We start from the raw sequence: 16,299 nt of genomic DNA, 5'->3' as shown, positions 1-16,299 counted from the left end.
TTAAGTTTTTGTTTATCATTTCAACTTTCGTTTTCGGAAAATCCACTTTTCAGAGAAACACAATACATGCCTGTAAGTTCACTTTATTGAAAAACAATAATTTGGTTAATGGTTCTTTAAAATGTACAAATGATGTATATAATTCAATAGGTTCGTAAAATTTCATGGCTGGGCCGCTCTCTTTTGTCACTTATATTGTACGAAACATAGTGATAGGTAAAATATAACCGTAAAAGTAAAATAACAAAAATACCAAACTCCAAGGAAAATTCAAAACGGAAAGTCCCTTATCAAATGGCAAAATCAAAAGCTCAAACACATCAATCGAATGGAAAACAACTGTATTTTTGTTTGTTTGTATTGTTGAATTTAGGTGTATTCTGCCACCTCATATATGATTTAAATTCTAAAATTAAACCTTGGTATTTAAGAAAGAAGTAAAGTTGGTATCTATGTATTGGAATTATTTCAAGTTCATGAAAATACTTCCTTGTTTGTTTAAAATTAACTGAACATACTATAATCTCAAATGGGATTAACCACACTCTTATTATATACGCTTGTAACCGGAGAGCATAATTCTACTTGCAAAATCGTATGTCTCCACCGGGACTCGAACCCGGGACCTCTGTGTTACAAGGCAGCGCGTATACCGACTGAGCTAAAGAAGTACTTCCTTAGCTCAACTGCTTACGGCTGACTAAGTATCTACTAATGAAGGGAATCAATCCCGTCACACTTCCCCCACCTCAAGAGTCATCGTACCATTATGACTCTCACACACATACCCTAGCTAGAAATCCTCTCTAACTACCATGGGTTTTTATTGTTGGGCGCCAATGTAACCGGAGAGCACGATTCTACTTGCAAAATCGTATGTCTCCACCGGGACTCGAACCCGGGACCTCTGTGTTACAAGGCAGCGCGTATACCGCAGCTCAGTCGGTATACGCGCTGCCTTGTAACACAGAGGTCCCGGGTTCGAGTCCCGGTGGAGACATACGATTTTGTAAGTAGAATCATGCTCTCCGGTTACACTCTTCATAGAAAAGGAGTTGACTGCAAACCTCAAAGTTTATCCTTAAAGATAGATACCACGATAAAGAATAGAGAATGGAAACGGGGAATGTGTCAAAGAGACAACAACCCGATCAAAAGTATGCATACATCCCTATTCATTATGAAGAGCCACTTTATTATTATAGTGGAGTTCTACATTATTATAAGCAAGCTTTAAAACACTCCATAGTATCCAAGAGTTATTTGTCATATGTAATTTATCATCCCCGAAGTTAACATTGATTGAGGACGATTTAGAGTTTGACTTTTTATACTATAGATACTTACAGTTCTAGTTCTATATGTCATTCTAATATGAGGCTCTTCTTTCGCTTTGTTTACAAAGCCATGTTCTAATTCCACTAGAGTGCATGAGGTTACAATCAAAATTGCAACATCAATTGTATTTTGAACCTCGCTGGAGATCACCATGGACATTTTTGTTGGTGTTGCTCGCTAGTAAATTAGATAAAATCATGCTAAAAGTAATTTACATGTTTAATTCATTTTTTATTTAATGGCGAAACAGTTGGTTTTCTAGAACGTGTGTGCTTCATCACATCAAAATGATTCTTTCGAACGTGTCTTACAGGCCCGCTTCGAAGTATAAAAGTTCAGAATTTTCCTATTCAAATCGAAATAATTCTTTCATGCATGCTCTGTGCTCATTTTAATATCGGTAGACATTATATTTGTCAATATTTTACATCCCGCTAACTCTCGGTATAAAGATACTTGCAAATATAACGCCTATATATGATACCGCAAATTTGCAGATCTAACATTGTTGGGCTAAATTTGAGACGAAGTATATGTTTATACCCATGTTAAAATTAGCATAGAGCATGGCATGAAAGAACTATTTCTTTTTTTTTGTGGGTGTTTTATTGAGTTGGTGTCCCATTGGCATGTGCCACTAAACTCTATATAAATATATGAGATATGCACATTTATTCTATCTTTAAAATATACAATGTCAGTTATTCGTTTGTTAAATAATTATTCTTGGCTATGTAATTCTAATCCTTTAATATGTGTTATTGTTGATATAACTGTTTTAAACACAACTGTATTTATTTCAAAATTAACGTCAAACAGATTGGATAACAATTTATGCCTGAAATCTACTTTCAGTATATAGGTAATCTACTTAATACCAATCATCTCAAATATGTCCGAATGTGATGTAGATTCGAGTGTCAACGGTATTATACAGACCAAAACAGATGAACAAGCCGAACCCGAAATCGGTGAGGAAACAAGATCAGAAAATAAATCGGAAACCACACCAGCTGTCGACACAGGAAATATATCGGAAACCATACCAGTTGTCGACACAGATAATATATCGGAAACCAGACCAGTTGTCGACACAGAAAATGTATCGGAGACCAGACAAGTTGTCGACAAAGAAAATATATCGGAAACCATTACAGTTGTTGAAACTGAAAATATATCGGAAATCACAATAATTGCTGATACAGAAAATACATCAGAACACAATAAGATGGAAACCGAACCGTATGATATCATCGCGAATAAATCTCAAGAAAAGTCGAATAAAACCGAAGCTATTTGTGATGAGGCTCAAAGCGAGGATTCCCCAACGAAACAGAAAACAGTTGACGACAACAAAGAACAGAAGCCATTGATAGATAGAAAAAATAGATTTAAAGGTAATTCATCAACGGAAAGTAGTGCAATTGCATCCATGGATGATAATAATTTATCAGAAAAAGATGCCAATGACTTGTCAGTGAATAACGAAGTAGATGACAAAGAACAAAAATCCACAGTAGATAGAAGGAACAGGTTCAAAGGGAATGTGCGGGATATAAACAATGACTTTGAACCAGAGTACGACTGCAATTATTTATCAGAAACAGAAATTGAATTAAAACAAAAGGCTTTAAAACAATATGAATTCTTTTGGAGATCACATTCTCCCTTCAGTCAATGGTATTTAAGTGAATTCACAGTCGATGGGGACTCGTTTAATTCTGCAGAACAGTACATGATGTATAGCAAAGCAAGTAAGTCTAACTATATATATACATCTATATCATGTATATACACTCTCGTATCTTGTATACACATACAAGAGGATTGTATTCTCGTATCGTGTATACACATACAAGAGGATTGCATTCTCGTATCGTGTATACACATACAAGTGGATTGTATTCTCGTATCGTCGTATATACACATACAAGAGGATTGTATTCCCGTATCGTGTATACACATACAAGAAGATTGTCAGTACAAATAGATTATATTTTTATTACAAAGTATAACTATGTCTATGGCTCTGCTATTATTGTTTTTTTTTTAACAATTTGTAGTTTATACATATACTGGATATCATTAGATGTAACAAACTCAAAGGACAATTTTGCAATCGGACGATTGTTTGCTTAAGGTCCAGTGGCAAATATTTCATGTATATAAGGACGAGAACAGTTAACAATAAATCAAAAAGGTAAGATCTGCAAAGTTGGAAGACTGGGATGAAGGGCAGACTATTCAAAATTCCACTGGAAAAGGTTTGTTGAATAGGGGCAGAATTGTTTATGCAACATGCCACCTATAGACATCAAAAAAGTTGTTGCAATGGTTCTCTAACCTGTAGAGAGCGTGACACTCACCATACACGAGGCAGCACATTTAATGTCACAATTCTGACGTGGCTGTGTATTTATACATCCTGCAGTATGCAACGCCCCACTTTAGCATGGGCTATACGGCCGCATTGGAGAAGTATAGGGATGATCATAATTCTATACTGCAATATAACCCTTGGGATTGAATAAAAATATATACGGTGTAAACGCCAGTGAGACACAAACAGCCAAAAAGACATCTAGAGGGTGTCTTCACAAAATAGCATGCTTAATCGTCCCTAGCCGATAAAAAGTTGTGAATTTAACAGATACTATGCCAAATCTACCATCAATACCAAGTTCTTTGAATAACAAAACACACTAACATATGATTCTTTTAAGGTGCATTTCACAATTCCCATATTTATTTTCGATGAATGATCGAGACTGTAATATTATCTTGCACCACTCTATCGAAACACACAATCTCCTTTACACTGAAAACCTAAATTAGTCAATTTGACCAATTTAATTGGTCATTTTGACTGTCCTCTAGATGACAATGCACTTTAATCATTTTGACTATGCTCTTAGTCGTTTGACTAGATGGTTAGTCACATTTGACTGAGTAGGGTGGTAATTATGACTATGTTAGGAAGTCAAAATGACTATATGTTATACTCGTTATGACGAATTGGATGGTTCAATTGACTATGCACATTTGTCAGTTTGACAATTGAATGCAGTCCATATGACTTATTGAAATGGTCGAAAGTGACCATGTTGGTTAGTCGACATGATTACTGTGAATAGTCACGACTGTTAGACTGTTATTTTAATTTGTGTTGTGTTTTTTGTTCTACCATTTTACTTTGTGTGTGTTTCTATCCGTTCTGTACTTTTGTGTTTCATTTCTTCTGTTATTCTACTTTATGTTGTTTCTCTTCCATAGGATTGACAAATGCATCTGGAATATAATATCATAAAAATACCACAGCAGCAATACTAACAATGACAACAGTATAGGACCACAAAGTGCTCAATGTTCAAAACCTTCCTATATCTTAAGTTTCCATGTGTTACCATTACTCAGTGACATATATTTAAAGTCTAAAAATCAAATAAAGAAAATGTATTTATTATAAACTCATTGTTACATACATTATGATATCCCAACTTAAATATATATTTTATACATTTTCAGTATGTCAAAATTTGAAGTGTTTATTTAAGATATTTTGTCGGTATCAACTCTGCATGTGTCAGTGTAATATTCTCTCTGGTCAAAAATCTCTCAGCTGTGCTCATACAAATAGCAATGTCTTCATTTGCTGAAAAATATAATTATATCATTTTAGAAGCTAAAATATAACAATAAACAAGTATATCAGTCATGTTAAAAGTTAAAAGAAAAATACAAATTTTAAAATCTTTGATCTAGTGATGTAGTCACTCATCTTATACCATTATTTTGTAATGTAAGCACCGGGATCTTGACAGCCACCCATCCTATATCACAACATTGTAATGTAAGCACCAGGATCTTGACAGCCACCCATCTTATACCACAACATTGTAATGTAAGCACCAGGATCTTGACAGCCACCCATCTTATACCACAACATTGTAATGTAAGCACCGGGATCTTGACAGCCACCCATCTTATACCACAACATTGTGATGTAAGCACCAGGATCTTGACAGCCACCCATCTTATAACACAACATTGTAATGTAAGCACCAGGATCTTGACAGCCACCCATCCTATATCACAGCATTGTAATGTAAGCACCAGGATCTTGACAGCCCCCCATAGGTTTTTTTTTTTAATTTATTGTTGTGAATATCGATTGCAGTGTTTATTTTTAACAGTTTTTTGTCAGATGAAAAAAAGATATCGCTAAATACCCTTTTCAATCGACAATACGTTGAATGTGTATCAAAATTGATATCCCGTATACATATGTCCCCCTTTTTTTATTGTCATTATGTCAACATGTGCCGATATTACATTAGTTCCACTTCTTTTTCTTAAATTTAATTTTTGTAAGTTAGAATTAAAACATATATACATGATACTTACTTTAAACAATTGGTTTAATTGACAAAATGACAGTTTCATGCCTCCTGGTTTGTTTACATCTACACGATCTAGGGAACAAAGGGAACGCGAAAGAGTGCGCGTGAAAACCGATACTCTACACCACGTGGTGCTGTGACCACTAACATAGTCAAATTGACCGTGCAGGTAGTCACAATGACTAGATTAGTAGTCATATATGCTGTTGACTACCTTTCGGCTAATATTTGACTAACTGAATAGTCATAGTGACTAATTTAAATTTTCAGTGTACTTAATATGCATTAAAATGTGTTAACCCAAATCTCTTATGGTTGACATCTGAAGTAGTTAAATAATAAAAAAATCATGTGCTTAGCTCTGAAATAAACAACTGAGACAATTTAACTAATCCTATTTTACAGTGCTGTTTGAAGATGAAGACAGTGCTTATGACGTGCTTAGAGAACCGGATCCTCGCGAGCAAAAGAAATTTGGGAGGCTTGTTAGAAACTTTAATAAAGAATTATGGGAAGCAAATTGTTCAGCGATTGTTGAACGTGGTAATAAAGCAAAGGTAAGATATTAAAAGCTTCAGTGACACGTGACACATATTGCAACTGAAAGAAGTGAATATAAAAAGGCAAGTAGCCAAATTTACTGGAATTTGTGTGAAACATCTAGAGCTTATAAAGAAATTGTGACTACATAATTATTGTATCTTCTCTGGTTAATGTACTTACTAACTAGAATTGTCATGTTTTATATTACAAAAAGGAGTATTTAACAAAACATAATATGAACTCGATCTGAATAATGTATGTTTAGTTTTACAAACTTTTGCTTTGAGAGTGTTGGAAATTGCTTTATATACAATAAAGAAATACATTGACTTAATTCATATTCTTAAAATGAATGCTCACTAATTTGATCCTATGATTTTCCTTTGAAGTTTTCTCAAGATGAATACCTTAAAAGAATACTCCTAGATACTTATCCCAAAACTCTTGTCGAAGCAAGTCCATATGACTCAATTTGGGGTATTGGACTTGAAGAAAATGACCCCATGGCATGGGATTGTGAAACATGGAGAGGGCAAAATTTACTTGGAAAGGCATTGACTAAAGTGAGAGATGAATTGAAACAAGAAGAAAAGAAAGGAGAAAATCAAAGTGAAGAATATCAAAACACAACGACCGAGAGAGGCAATAACCCAGAAAAAGATATAACAGATACAGTCGATGAATCTATATTAAATCAGAATCCCAACTTTGAAGAGGAAAATGCAAATTTAGTTAAAGGCGAGAAAACAGTAGAATTTACCAAAAATTCAGAAGCTCTTCCTGTCGATATCCGTGCCAGTGTTGAAAACAATGCAAAAATGGAGGACACAGCAGTCGAGAATCCAGCAGATAATAGTAAGACAATCAAAACAAGTACAGAGGATAGCCAAACTCCTGAAACTATTATCTCAGAGGCAGATAATAGTGAGACAAGCAAAACAAGTACAGAGGATAGCCAAACTCCTGAAACTATTACCTCAGAGGCAGATAATACAGATAATTCTAGTCCAAATCTAGTGGGCATTTCTGAAGTATCAGAAATAACACATATGTAAAAACTATAAAATAAGATGACACAGTGACTTAAAAACCAGTTGTTTTGTAATCAACCAATGAACTGCCAAGATCATAATTACTAAAAAAATATATTATGTCACTTGAAAAAGGATATCAAATGATTTTATAAACATGCAATATCATTCTTTAAAAAAGCCTTCTACCATTGGAATAATTAAGACCTGGACTACCGCGGGTCTCGCAATGGTTACTTTATTTTGGGCAGTATTAAAGAACTTGCATTTTACAGAAATATAGATCGACAATCTGTTGATTTAAAGAGGTCATTTTACATAATTATTTGTCCCAAATAGATAACCAGGAATTATAAAGTATGTCATATATATGCATTTCTCAGTAGATGGAGCAGTATTTTATAATTCAAATTTTAAAGATTTTTAGTTACATGTTTTTATGTATATATCAAATAATATTTTACATAAGCTATTTTTTTTTAGATATTTTATTTACCAGATATTCTTTTACTGTGTACCATTGTTATTTATTTTTTTGTCGGAAAATTTTACCATTTTTTCTGTTGTGATTATAATATCTATATTTACCATGCATCGCATGGTGTTATTCATGTATATACTAAATAAATTGTAATGACTATTTCTAATCATTTCCTTTTTACTACAAGTAAAATGATCTGTTTCTACCGTGTTAATGATGGTTATGTTATTGTTACAATAACGTTATTTGTTTTCCAACATTCTAAAGAAAAATGACATCAGATGACGTGGAATAGAGATGAGAATGGGTCGGAAAAATTTCCATTACACTTCTTTCTTTAACAATTTTTCACACTCAAAATCTAATCTAAGGCATTCCCATTGTCAAATAGAGGAGCACGAAAAAGACATTCCCATTGTCAAATAGAAGAGCATGCGAAAGACATTCTCATTTTCAAATAGAAGAGCACACGAAAGACATTCTCACTGTCAAATAAAGGTGCATGCAGCAGTCTTTCAAATTCTCAAATCAATAGCTACATCAATAAAGTTTTAATTTATCTGATGAAGTTAACTTAAATGGTAAAAGGTACATAATTGTGAGATCTTTCAGATTATATGAGATTCTGTGTAAACTAGATCATGTGTCATGATATAGGTAATTTTATACTTTCAAAGCTAAATAAATTAAGTTTCTAGCAAATGCGTCTTAAATTTTAAACCTGGTACCTTTTGTTAGCTATTATTCGTATGTTTCTCTGTCCTATATGTTCTCCCATTTATTTGTATTGTAGTCCTGTCATGTAATGTGTCATTTTAATGTTATATTTAACATTGCCATAAAAGCGGGAGGTTTGGCTAGCCACAAAACCAGGTTCAACCCACCATTGTTTTCTTAAAATGTCCTGTACCAAGTCAGGAAAATGGTCATTGATATAATATAGTTCGTTTCTGTGTGTGTCACATTTTAATGTTGTGTTTCTGTTGTGTCGTAGTTCTCTTATATTTGATGTGTTTCCCTTAGTTTTAGTTTGTAACCCGGATTTGTTTTTTTCTCAATAGATTTATGAATTTCGAACAGCGGTATACTACTGTTGCCTTTATTTGAAATATAAGCTTAGGTTCAAAGGATGAAGACATAATCTTTCAATCAGTTTAATTGAGGTCTGAAGCTGGTATGTCAGTAACTGTTAGTAGTCCTTTGTTAATTTATGTATCATTGTCATTTTGCTTAGTTTCTTCTGTTACCTATTCTAACATCGGACTCGGACTTCTTTTAAACTGAGTTTTACTGTGCGTATTGCTGTGTGTTTGTGTATTCTACAGTAATTATTCAGTGTGACGTCCATTTTCGCTGAACTAGTACACAATTTTGTTTAGAGGCCAACTGAAGCCCGCCTCCGGGTGCGGGATTTAATCGCTGTGTTGAAGACTCATTGGTGGCCTTGGGCTGTTTTTTGCTCTTTGGTCGGGTTGCTGTCTCTTTGACACGTTCCCCGTTTCCATTCTCAATTTTATTAGGTGTAAACACAAATTGCAAAAAGCTAAAATAGTTTTAAATTAAATTATCCATTTCTTGAAACCCTGTCCTATGAATTTTGTGTAAAATCATATGTAATTGCCACTGACATTCTGTTTAGCTGATATTAGTTGGAGTGTTCAGGATATATAAATACACATCCACGTCTGGTCTTAATTAAATATGATGTATCGTGTTAGGAGAGTGCCGGAACGTTAAAGAACCCTTGCAACAACTCTCTGTGAGGTCCGTTTGTGGATTGTTGAAAGGCAATTGTTTTGACCCTATCCGCATACCCTCTATTTCCGAAAGATAGTCAAAATTCCCCGCCCTTCACTACATTAAACCCACTTTGTAGATTCCAAAAATAAATGTATTGTTAATTTGTTCTCATCCTGAATATTCGTGAAATATTAATGATTACTGTTACGTATAACAAACAACAATCAATCTATTATTCAATTATTCTTGTGGACGTCAAATCTCAAAATGCCAGGTGACGACGACCTCACCCTGACCCTTAAGGCCTAGAGGATGCACTAACAAGACAAAAAAAAAAGGAAATAGTAACAAACGAGGCAACGACTTAAGACATAACAACACAAAAACTACAACTTTAGACAATATAATTACTAAAGCACGGAGTGAACACAGTTGTGAAAGCTGGTAATGTGTCAAATTTAATTCGGTAAGGGTCAAAATCGTAAAAGGTAACTGTTTGGGGAAAGGGATACATATCTATTGTGTATGCCCCCCCAAAAAAACAAAATAAACAAACAAACAAACCAAAAAACAAACAAAAAAAAAAAAAAAAAAAAAAACATAAAAAAAAAAAAAAAAAAAAAAAATAAAAATGCTGTAGTTTTTTAAGTCGGCTTCGGTTCTAGGTGTCAACATAGAACATAAATAGAAAAATCGAGAAGTTGCATGATTCGGTACTGCTACGAAAAACAAGAACAAAAGAGGGGTTTTGAAAGATTTAAGGACAGCAAATGCCCAGATTTTGTTGCTGCTGTTAATCAGTTCCATGTATACAAGGCCAACAAAAAGTTTAACGTTCATATCGATCAACGTGTTAACGTTTGGGAAGAGGGTCCATGTATCTTATTTACAATTTCGAGGTTCACCAACAGCCAGCAAATTAAAAATGTATGCTCACAATGTCGCTAAGTATAATATAGACTTTCACGGTTAAAGTTATACGAAAAACCCAGTTGTGTCATTGTTCCAACTACAACGATGGTCAACGTGGTTGATTGATTAACTGCTTGTTGATTGCTCAACATCCAGTGGTAAATTTTTAATGCATATTCATTACGAAAAACAAATAAACAATAAATCCAGTTTGGATGGTTTGTAAAGTAGAACAACCGGTATGCCACTGGAAAAGATGGTATACTGGGTAGGGGAGCAACTTTTGCATTGCAACATGCCACCTTTGGACTCCCTAGAATTGTTGCAAGGGACCTTAAACGTGCACAGAGCATTTACCTTCTCCATTCACGCCGCATGATAAGAAACGTTCCTATTCCGACTGGACATAGTTCAGTGCGTCTTTATTGATCTAGCACACCCAAATGGACGCCCCTTTTTAACATGCGTTTAATGTTGGATGGTAGAAGACTTTAACTGGACGTAACATATTTCAGCAAACGTACGTATATATAAGCATATTATACTTTTTCGTCATACTGGTGGGGTTTAACTGATGTACGTATAACTGCAGTTAATGGCATCACACGATGGAAGATTGATTTTTTTTAATTTCGCAAGAATAAGAAATCATTGATCGATTTTTTTTGGGGTGTTTATTCGCAATTTATCTCGAAAGTGGGCAACTCTGGAACGTATCTCGTGCAGAAGTTTCCGCTTAGTGAAGAAATCAGCCGTTCAAAAATCGGGATGGTGTCCGTACCGTAAATAATAACAGTTCATAAATAATTCAGACGGCTCGAAAAAACGGTAAAACATCTGTTTAAGGATGTAGTTTATAACAGTGCAACGATTTGTTTACATTGACCTGCAACCTTTTTTATAACCCAAAATAGTATTGAGAACAAGAACAGTTTGGGGCTCCTGATTAGATGATGCAGGGTTGGAATTATATTTTATATGAAAGCGCTTCGGACGCAATTCATTTATAAAGTATTACTTTCATTTATCCATTTAGGTTTAAAAATTCCGGAATACTAAATCTATATCTTACATAGTATAGAAAATATTTTCACTGTATAAACTAAGGAGCCATTCAAAATTTCCTTTTCCATTAAGTACATAATTTGGAAGCTTCTACAACAACAACATTTTAGGTCAAATTTTGCCGCATGACCTTGAATATACTTTTCGCTGTAATAAAATGCTGACATCTCTAGTAACAGGATCAGCTGCCGTCTTATATTTTGTTTCTTCAAGAAATAAGATTTGAACACTACAAGTACCTTAAGAAGAATGCATTACAAATATTTCCGCTCTTGTGACCTTTAACGCTCTTATTCAATCCGGACGGGGCTGCGTATTTATACATCCCGTGCAGCCAAAAGTGACGCCGTCCTAACCATGAGTTTACCTGCCGGGCGGGAGAAGTCGAGGAAACCACATTTCATGATAAACCCTAGTATTTATGGGGAGATAACGCGAAGGTTTTTCGTATTGACAGTCATTTTGGTAAGCCATGATATGGCCCGTTCATCAACTTGATGACATCTACAAGATTATCATTTGAAAAGATCTAGAGAAAATGTTAATTGGCAACATATAGCTGATGCGTTTGCAAATAAACTGAACATTAACGACATACGTTGTTTTTGAAACGGAATCAAGACTGGAAAACCAAAAAAACCTTTCCACTTTAACAAACGAATTGGTCCATCTGGGTCGCTCTACATTGCACCGGTATGGCGTGATCATTTAATCACTTGATAAACTCTGCTACTAATAGATATAAGAAGATGTGGTATGAGTGCCAATGAGACAACTCTCCATCCAAGTCACAATTTGAAAAAGTAAACCATTATAGGTCAAAGTACGGTCTTCAAAACGGAGCCGTGGCTCACACCGAACAGCAAACTATTAAGGGCCCCAAAAATGACTATTGTAAAACCATTCAAACGGGAAAACCAACGGTCTTATCTATATAAAAAACGAGAAACGAGAAACACTTATGAACCACATCTACAAACGACAACTACTGAACATCAGATTCCTGACTTAGGACAGGTGCAAACAAATACAGCGGGTTTAAACGTTTTAATAGGTACCAACCTTCACCCTTATCTGAAACAATAGTGTAACATCACAACATAGTAAGACCCATTATAAAATATCAATTGAAATGGCTTAACTCAATCAAAAGACATATTAACACAAGTTAACATACACTGAACGAATAAATTCGATCTATGATACAATATAAATACAAAATCAATAAAATAAAATAAGGGGTGAATAAATAAAGGCAACTGTAGTATACCGCTGTGAGATGTTAAACAATTAAAAAAAAACCAATAACTAACAATACATTCAGAGGTGCAAACCATTGTTAAAAAAATCACTAACTGGCGGAAAAGCTACGAACAGAGATGGTTTTGTTGCAGGACATTTGAAATATGCACCTCACAGGCTACCTGTATTGTTGTTAATGCTTTTAACATCAATGCTAAATTACTGTGTCATCCCAAAGAAATCCATGCTTGTTATTTTAGTACCTATCGTCAAATCCAAACTTGAGCCAGTGAGATCTTACTGACATGATTTATAAGGAAATCCTTTGACACAGCTAATCACATGACATTGCTATAGATAAATTGTTAACGTGTGATACTCTCATTTATATTACTCGCTTCATGATTATTAGAGTGGGAGAATATATTTCTAGTGAGTTTAATTTCAGCAATGGTGTGCTACTAAAAGTATTTAATTTGAACGCCCACGAATAAATTTAGTTAAGGAAACAAAATTTTATAAATTGGTTGCGTCTGTAGGCGCTTTCTGGCTTTACCTTCATCATAAACTCTCAAAAACTAAATTTTTGCAAAAATGTTAAAATAATTTTAAATTAAATTATCCATTTCTTGAAAACTGTCCTATGAATTTGCTGTAAAATCATACGTAATTGCCACTGACATTCCGTTTAGCTGATATTAGTTGGAGTGTTCAGGATATATAAATACACATCCACGTCTGGTCTTAATTAAATATGATGTATCGTGTAAGGAGAGTGCCGGTACGTTAAAGAACCCTTGCAACAACTCTCTGTGAGGTCCGGTTGTGACTTGTTGAAAGGCAATTGTTTTAACCCTATCCAACATACCCTCTATTTCCGAAAGATAGTCAAAATTCCCCGCCTTTCACTACATTAAACCCACTTTGTAGATTCCAAAAATAAATTTATTGTTAAATTGTTCTCATCCTGAATATTGGTGAAATATTAATTATTACTGGACGTATAACAAACAACAATCAATCTATTATTCAATTATTCTTGTGGACGTCAAATCTCAAAATGCCAGGTGACGACGACCTCACCCTGACCCTTAAGGCCGAGAGGATGCACTAAGAAGACAAAAAAAGGAAAAAGTAACAAACGAGGCAACGACTTAAGACATAACAACACAAAAACTACAACTTTAGACAATATAATTACTATAGCAGAGAGTGAACACAGTTGTGAAAGCTGGTAATGTGTTAAATTCGGTAAGGGTCAAAATCGTAAAAGGTAACTGTTTGGGGAAAGGGATACATATATATTGTGTATGACCCCCGCCCCCCCCCCCCCCCAAAAAAAAAACAAAACAAAAAAAGAAAAAAGAAAAACAAACATAAAAAACAAAATAACAAAAAAACAAAAAATGAAACAAAAATGCATTAGTTTTTTAAAAGTCGGCTTCGTTCTAGGTGTCAACATAGAACATAAATAGACAATTCAAAAAGTTGCATGATTCGGTACTGCTACGAAAAACAAGAACAAAAGTGGGATTTTGAAGGATTTAAGGACAGCAAATGCCCAGCTATTGTTGCTTATATTAACCAGTTCCATGTATACAAGGCCAACAAAAAGTTTAACGTTCATACCGATCAAAGTGTTAACGTTTTGGAAGAGGGTCCATGTTACTTATTTACAATTTCGAGGTTCACCAACAGCCAGCAAATTAAAAAGTATGCTCACAATGTCGCTAAGTATATAGACTTTCACGGTTAGAGTTATACGTAAAACCAGTTGTGTCATTGTTCCAACTACAACGATGGTCAACGTGGTTGATTGATTAACTGCTTGTTGATTGCTCAACATCCAGTGGTAAATTTTTAATGCATATTCATTCATTACGAAAAACAAATAAACTATAAGTCCAATTTGGATGGTTTGTAAAGTAGAACAACCGGTATGCCACTTGAAAAGATGGTATACTGGGTAGGGGAGCAACTTTTGCATTGCAACATGCCACCTTTGGACTCCCTAGAATTGTTGCAAGGGATCTTTAACGTGCACAGAGCATTTAACTTCTCCATTCACGTGCGGCATGATAAGAAACGTTCCTATTCCGACTGGACATAGTTCAGTGCGTCTTAATTGATCTAGCACACCCAAATGGACGCCCCCTTTTAACATGCGTTGAATGTTGGATGGGAGAAGACTTTAACTGGACGTAACATTCTTGCGAAATTAAAAAAAAAAATCAATCTTCCATCGTGTGATGTCATTAACTGCAGTTATACGTACATCAGTTTAACCCCACCGGTATGACGAAAAAGTATAATCTGCTTATATATACGTACATTTGCTGAAATATAAGAAATCATTGATCGATTTATTTTTGGGTGTTTATTTGCAATTTATCTCGATAGGGGCAACTCTGGAACGTATCTCGTACAGAAGTTTCCGGCTAACTGAAGAAATCAGCCGTTCAAAAATCGGGATGGTGTCCGTACCGTAAATAATAACAGTTCGTTAATAATTCAGACGGCTCGAAAAAACGGTAACACATCTATTTAAGGATGTAGTTTATAACAGTGCAACGATTTGTTTACATTGACCTGCAACCTTTTTTATAACCCAAAATAGTATTGAGAACAAGAACAGTTTGGGGCTCCTGATTAGGTGATGCAGGGTTGGAATTATATTTTATATGAAAGCGCTTCGGACGCAATTCATTTATAAAGTATTACTTTCGTTTATCCATTTAGGTTTAAAAATTCCGGAATACTAAATCTATATCTTACATAGTATAGAAAATATTTTCACTGTATAAACTAAGGAGCCATTCAAAATTTCCATTTCCATTAAGTACATAATTTGGAAGCTTCTACAACAATAACATGTTAGGTCAAATTTTGACGCATGACCTTTGAATATACTTTTCGCTGTAATAAAACGCTGACATCTCTAGTAACAAGATCAGCTGCCGACTAATATTTTGTTTCTTCAAGAAATAAGATTTGAACACTACAAGTACCTTAAGAAGAATGCATTACAAATATTTCCGCTCTTGTGACCTTTAACGCTCTTATTCAATCCGGACGGGGCTGCGTATTTATACATCCCGTGCAGCCAAAAGTGACGTCGTCCTAATCATGAGTTTACCTGCCGGGCGGGAGAAGTCCAGGAAACCACATTTCATGATAAACCCTAGTATTTATGGGGAGATAACGCGAAGGTTTTTCGTATTGACAGTCATTTGGTAAGCCACGATATGGCTCGTTCATCAACTTGATGACATCTACAAGATTATCATTTGAAATATTTAGAGAAAATATTAATTGGCAACATATAGCTGATGCGTTTGCAAATAAACTGAACATTAACGACATACGTTGTTTTTGAAACGGAATCAAGACTGTAAAACCAAAAAAAAAACTTTCCACTTTAACAAACGAATTGGTCCATCTGGGTCGCTCTACATTGCACCGGTGTGGCGTGATCATTTAATTACTTTACCGAGTACGGCAGAAAGTGATTTTCCCCCGATTATAGTACTGATTTTCCTCGATTTTG

General features: G+C 34.7%; 1 protein-coding gene across 1 annotated transcript; it reads left to right on the top strand.

Moving 5' to 3' along the window:
* LOC127736001 (uncharacterized) lies at nucleotides 1-7,954 on the top strand. Its single transcript, XM_052246502.1, has 4 exons — nucleotides 1-72; nucleotides 2,194-3,092; nucleotides 6,144-6,295; nucleotides 6,671-7,954. Exons 2-4 carry the CDS (start codon nucleotides 2,231-2,233, stop codon nucleotides 7,334-7,336), a joined length of 1,680 nt encoding a protein of 559 aa, XP_052102462.1. The 5' UTR covers nucleotides 1-72; nucleotides 2,194-2,230; the 3' UTR covers nucleotides 7,337-7,954.
* Nucleotides 7,955-16,299: the final 8,345 nt, after the last annotated feature.

This window comes from Mytilus californianus, unplaced genomic scaffold (assembly GCF_021869535.1).
Source record: "Mytilus californianus isolate M0D057914Y unplaced genomic scaffold, xbMytCali1.0.p SCAF_1, whole genome shotgun sequence".
Classification (NCBI taxonomy): Eukaryota; Metazoa; Mollusca; class Bivalvia; order Mytilida; family Mytilidae; genus Mytilus; species Mytilus californianus.
This window is presented reverse-complemented; position numbering and strand designations above follow the sequence as displayed.